This window comes from Brachyhypopomus gauderio, chromosome 13, assembly GCF_052324685.1.
Source record: "Brachyhypopomus gauderio isolate BG-103 chromosome 13, BGAUD_0.2, whole genome shotgun sequence".
In the NCBI taxonomy this organism is placed as follows: Eukaryota; Metazoa; Chordata; class Actinopteri; order Gymnotiformes; family Hypopomidae; genus Brachyhypopomus; species Brachyhypopomus gauderio.
In genome coordinates, this window is record NC_135223.1 from 1,889,492 (window position 1) to 1,895,003 (window position 5,512).

General features: G+C 42.1%; 1 protein-coding gene across 2 annotated transcripts; it reads left to right on the forward strand.

Moving 5' to 3' along the window:
• The first annotated feature begins 421 nt into the window (after positions 1-421).
• LOC143473286 (trypsin-like) lies at positions 422-3,352 on the forward strand. Of its 2 annotated transcripts, none has more exons than XM_076970192.1 (5): positions 422-766; positions 1,088-1,256; positions 2,152-2,411; positions 2,502-2,638; positions 2,836-3,352. In XM_076970192.1, the coding sequence occupies exons 1-5, from the start codon at positions 712-714 to the stop codon at positions 2,983-2,985; spliced, it is 771 nt and encodes a 256-aa protein (XP_076826307.1). In that variant the 5' UTR covers positions 422-711; the 3' UTR covers positions 2,986-3,352. The 2 variants fall into 2 exon arrangements, with proteins under 2 accessions (XP_076826307.1, XP_076826308.1); XM_076970193.1 differs by having other exon boundaries at positions 431-766; positions 1,091-1,256.
• Positions 3,353-5,512: the final 2,160 nt, after the last annotated feature.

The window sequence follows — 5,512 nt, forward strand, 5'->3', positions numbered from 1 at the left end:
TCATGCCTTGATTTTCCTGGATTCAAAAGGATCTTCAGTATAACACCATAACATTAAGACAATGCTGGTATTTAATGTCTAGTTAATGTTGATATTTAATATCCACTGTACCGAGGAGAGAAGGTAGATATTTTCTGTTGTGGGTCATTCCATGCCAACTAATCCAGACACTGGCACTGTTTGTACACAACAGGAGGTTATAGAATTATATCAATACTACTCAGAAACAAAGTTTGGTTGCAAGAAACTGAAAGCTTGTCTAAACATTACATTCTGAAAATGTTTCATTTGAGTAAAAAAAGATTTTAATTTGATTTCTGTAAAACATTCTAACGATATGTAATATTATTATTAAATGATCTGGTACGAATGAACTCCATTAATGTGAAAATACTAACACTTAAAAAAGTGTCAACACTGTGGACAGTGGACCCATATAGGCACTTCCAAAGTTATGAAATTTAGTCACTCTGATTAACTCATTCAACTTTGTGTTTGCCGATTTTGCGGTGTATTTACTGGCCTGGGTGTGTTACCTTGAGTCATGGCTTTGGCAGGGCCACCAGATAAGAGAAGTTTGGACAGTTGGTAAGTTTCCATCCAGAAATGTTTGCCTTCATTTCACTGGTTGTCCTTAAGGCAACACCCAGGTGTTCTCTGTTCCCATGTTGATATATTACCTTAGTCCATCTCTCCAGTCCACTTTTTTCCATGTCCCCAGTAGTAATGAGGGCAGTTGTGTTTATTTTCCTGGTAGTGGCTGTGGGTGAGTAGACCATCCTAACCCTAATTAAGAAGCTAGTGGTGTAACGGACTTAGAAACTGAAATGATACATATTTGATGTCTACGAGCATAGCAGTTCAACTTTTTTTCTAAAATAAAAAAGCCCCAGATCTATAATATGTTCTTAAAAGTAAACTCAACATATGAAGTTGACAAAGAATTTCACCTGCAGTTATCGAAAACTGATGGACATTGGAGACACAAGAAACATTATTGTTTAATGAATCACTAAATGTTATATGTTGGACTTGGACTTGAATTGTCCATTTGTTTACATTAACACCCACTACAATATTTGTGAAGTAGCATACAGCACAGCAGATGATGATGATAAGATCATCGGTGGGTTTGAGTGTCCACCTCATTCCCAGCCCTGGCAGGTGTATCTGACATATGACAACGGGGAACGATGGTGCGGAGCGTCCTTAATCAACAGTAGATGGGCGCTGTCAGCGGCCCACTGTTACATTGCGTGAGTATCTCACTCTCCTTTTCTAACTTATGATAGCAATAAATTAACGGAAACATTGCGTGACGAAGAAATCAGATTTTTAATGGATGCTACCTGAAATGTACGAATCAGAAAACAAAGCCACATTTCTGAATTAAAAATATTCCAAATGTGACGTGGTATAAATATATAATCTACATTTCAACATCGTGGAAGGGCTGATTAAGATCAAAGATGATCACAGAAATGTGTTTCACCAACACTGCTTCATAGGGCTTATAAAAACACAGTGCCCATTCACAATGAGGCTGCCGTTATGTTTCCATTTGCATATTGGCAGTGGCGGAGCTAGACTTTTTCTCAAGGGGTGGCCAAAGGGTGACCAAGGCTTTATCAGAGGGGTCCATATATAAATGATGAACGAAAGGAAATACATATTCAGGATTGCCAAGATCGATTGGGAAGAGATTTGATCTTGGGCGAGTGTAAATTGTTGGGGGGGGGGGGGGGGTGTTGAGTGTAAAATGGACACAAATTAAGTATTATGTTGCGATCGACCGATCGCCAGTGGTGACCATTTCCGGTGGGTTGGCACTAGGGGTGGCACAGGCTCTGTTTGGGGGAGGGGCATTACCCCCCCAGCCCCCCCTTTGGCTCTGCCATTGCATATTGGACCAGAAAATTATACAGCTGAACTATTTTATTCATTATTTTAAGGTAGGGGGGGGGCATATATGGCTGTTGGTGCTTTTAAAAGAACTTTTTATACTGAACTCAGCCGATATCAAAGTTCACATCATTCAAGCTATTCTCTTCCACCAGACTGTTAAACTGCAATGGAAGTCCTTCCACTCAGCACAGCAGCGTGGAATTTATAAACGATAAATCATTTTAAAACACGTCTGTTGATTTACAGGCCACCTCGTCTTGCACTTCACCTTGGTGAGCACAATTTGTTCAAGGACGAAGGCACGGAGCAGAGGGTCTGGGCAGAGAAGGTCATACCTCACCCTGACTACAGCGATGTCACCGAAGACAATGACATCATGTTGATCAAACTCAGCGAACCTGCTGTTTTCAACCAGTATGTGCAGCCGATAGCTCTGGCGCCCACGTGTGCTGCAGCAGGGGAAAAGTGCCTCGTGTCTGGATTTGGTAATCAGATCAGCCCTGGAGGTGAGGGGACCGCTGCTATTAATCTGCTCTAAACGCTTCTTTCAGAGGAGAGCGTCTGGCTCATGTGAGTCCCTGTGTTGTCTTTTCCAGTGGACTACGCTTCTGTCCTGCAGTGCCTGAGTTTGCCCGTGCTCTCCCGCTCTGAGTGCCAAGGGGCTTATGGTAACCGGATCACTGAGAACATGTTCTGCGCTGGGTTTATGGAGGGCGGCAAGGATTCATGCCAGGTCAAATATTTTTTAATAGAATTTTAAATAATTATTAGAACGTTAATGTTCTGTACATAAGAAAAAAAATGCAAAAGGTTACTATAAAAATCTCTACTACTTTCTGGTGTCTATATCAATATATTAACTATGAGTTATAAAATCTTTCTTTTTATCATTGACACTGTGAAAGGCAAAAAAAACCCCCTCTTTTCCAGGGTGACTCTGGCGGGCCTGTCGTGTGCCATGGGAAGCTTCAGGGAGTGGTGTCCTGGGGTGATGGATGCGCAGATGCTGGCCTCCCTGGGGTTTATACCGAAGTCTGTCGCTACATTGACTGGATTGACACCACCATAGCTAATAACTAACAGCTTACAGACACTTTCCTTGAAATCAAGTCATCTTATCGTTTATGTCTAATTGTCTGAAATACAACTGTGTGCCCATGCAGCGCCCTTCACAGTCATTCCAACAAAAGATTGTGTATGTTGTCTAAACCCATAAGTGCAATCAAAGATAAAGATAAGATTTTTTAAATATTCTTTTCTATACCACTTTGTCATTTTCTTGCCTTTGGTTTCTATAAAGCTGTTTTGTGACATAGCAGTACCCTATAAATTTAAATGAAGTGAACTGGATAAATATATACTGCAAATGTATCAGTACTGCATTAATGACCTCAGTACAAAGCAATACGAGAAAATAAAACCCAAACAAGCAATTCTGCACCCACAAGAGTTGACCTATCAATTCAAACCTGCTCAGCGCACGGGCGCGGTCTGAGCCTGTAAACACATGAACGAGTTGGACCGGGCAGCGGACTGATGCGGGCTGACGGCAGAGCCGTAGTGATGTGTCGTTCGCGAACGATCCAGCTCTAAGAGCCGGCTCTTTGAAGTGAACGATTGGAACCGGCTCCACAATGGGAGCCGTTTTAGGATCCTATTTGGGAGCCGCTTTTTCCTTCAGTATTGCGCTTGTGCTCTGCAAGTGCCACAGTTTTTTTCCAACATCGTTTTTATTTGTCCTTCGGTGCCTCGCTGTCTCTCCCTTTCCTTGCGCCTATTGCTCTGCTTCTGCCAGTGGTAGAGAGCCGAGAGTTTATTTCCTCAGTCGGTGCCTAAGCTAAGTTTATACTACTTGGCGCGTCGCGACCAGCGTGAGGGTCCGTGCGCCGAAAATGACGCAATCGCGGTGGCTCCGCCCCTGCGTGAGGACCCCATGTGAAGCGAGGTCGTGCACCTCTTCCGCGCACTGAACAAAGTTATGTATGTGTAACGCTGCTCGCGTTGCGGAGCGAGGAGACGGACACAAACGCTGAGGAGAGCGAGATTTAATAAAGGGAATACCAAAAGCAGAGTCGACATAGCAGGCAGGGGTCATAACGTTAGGGCAGTCCGAACAGGAACGAGAAACAGGCATGGTAAAACGAGAACAGGGAAGACTCACGGACCGGGCAGGAACAAACAGATGACGGGAAACACAGAGCTAGAAAACAACGAACGAGAAAGGCACAGACCAACTAATTACACAAGGCACAAAGCACAAAACCACGGATGACTAGACCGGGGAATACCGGGACTTATATACATAGAACTGAAACAAGGAACAGGTGATAACAATGACACGGGGGCGTGGTAACAAACGAGGAATCACGGAGACAACGAGCAGGGCGGGATAAACAAGCAGGGAACACAGACACGAGGGAACCCGGAGTGACAGCTGAGGGAGGGGGCGAGGCCATACGTGACAGTATGCCGGGTTCATACACCTTTACAAGGTGGAATTCAAGCACTTGTACGTCATTTTCAAGGTCCATTTTCAATATTTCCCAGCACCTTAAACTTAAGTTAAATATTTATACATACACTCGAAATTATTCGAAATAATTCGCTTTTTTATCACATCGATTCAGTCAGACAGCTATTTGTTGTGAAGCAAAATACAGTTGCATTTTCAAGCCTACTTTAGCACTTTTCAAACCTGGAACACAATGCAACATTAATTTTCGTCAGGTAAATGTTCCTTTCCCTGTTTTTGAGGGGTGTTCCTTTATACTACCACATATCGTTTCGGACAACACTGCAAAGAATGTCTCCACTGCCCGCTGTCAAGCGTGTGCTCCACACAACTGACCAATCACACGCAGCTTTCAGTTAATAATGTGGTGGAAAAACACTTTTTTTGTGGAAACGGCAGGCAATTGGCCAAGCTGTATTGCGTTCTATTTTGGTGCTATTTTGTGATAATTTAATAATTGGTTATAATAAAAGTTTTATTTATAAAGCATTGTTATGCAGCATTTGTACTCATCACAAGTGCTTAACAATGTCAATAATAGGGCTGGGTATCGATTCAAATTCCAAGAATCGATCCGATTCTGATTCTGAAGATTAAGAATCGATTTATTTAGATTTAATCCGATTTAATCGATTCGATCCAATTCGGGGTTTAGTGTTATTAAAAATTTATTTATTTGAGCTGTTTCCTGACTATGTACAGAAGCAACATGTTAAAACTAGTGTTATATCAATATTAATCAGCAAATAGTTACTGGTAGTTGGTAGTTACTGATGGCTGGAAGACTGGTGAAAAGGGTAATCATAAATCTACCTTCAAGAAAGGTAATCCAGGACAATAAACAGAGGACATCTTTGAGGTGTCTATATCTGCAACAGTGGACTCCTACTGGGACACTAACCAGTGCATTATTATTATGATTGAAATAATTAAGAAGTCACCCAAAAGCTGTTGCTACCAAATGCATTTTTATTTTAAAAGTGCTCACACTTAATAAACTGAAAGTATAAAATGTAAACGTGTATTTTTCTTTAAAGTGAGATTATAAGAACAGAACTTTCACGTTACGGTCCCCGACCCCTCCCTGTTGGGCGT

What these genes read in the sequence shown, in the direction of transcription:
- LOC143473286 (XM_076970192.1), top strand. Translation starts at nt 712, where the DNA reads ATGTCCCCAGTAGTAATGAGGGCAGTTGTGTTTATTTTCCTGGTAGTG. An exon ending in GCGGCCCACTGTTACATTGC is followed by an intron (nt 1,257 to 2,151) that starts GTGAGTATCTCA and finishes GTTGATTTACAG; the next exon opens with GCCACCTCGTCTTGCACTTC. An exon ending in TAATCAGATCAGCCCTGGAG is followed by an intron (nt 2,412 to 2,501) that starts GTGAGGGGACCG and finishes TGTCTTTTCCAG; the next exon opens with TGGACTACGCTTCTGTCCTG.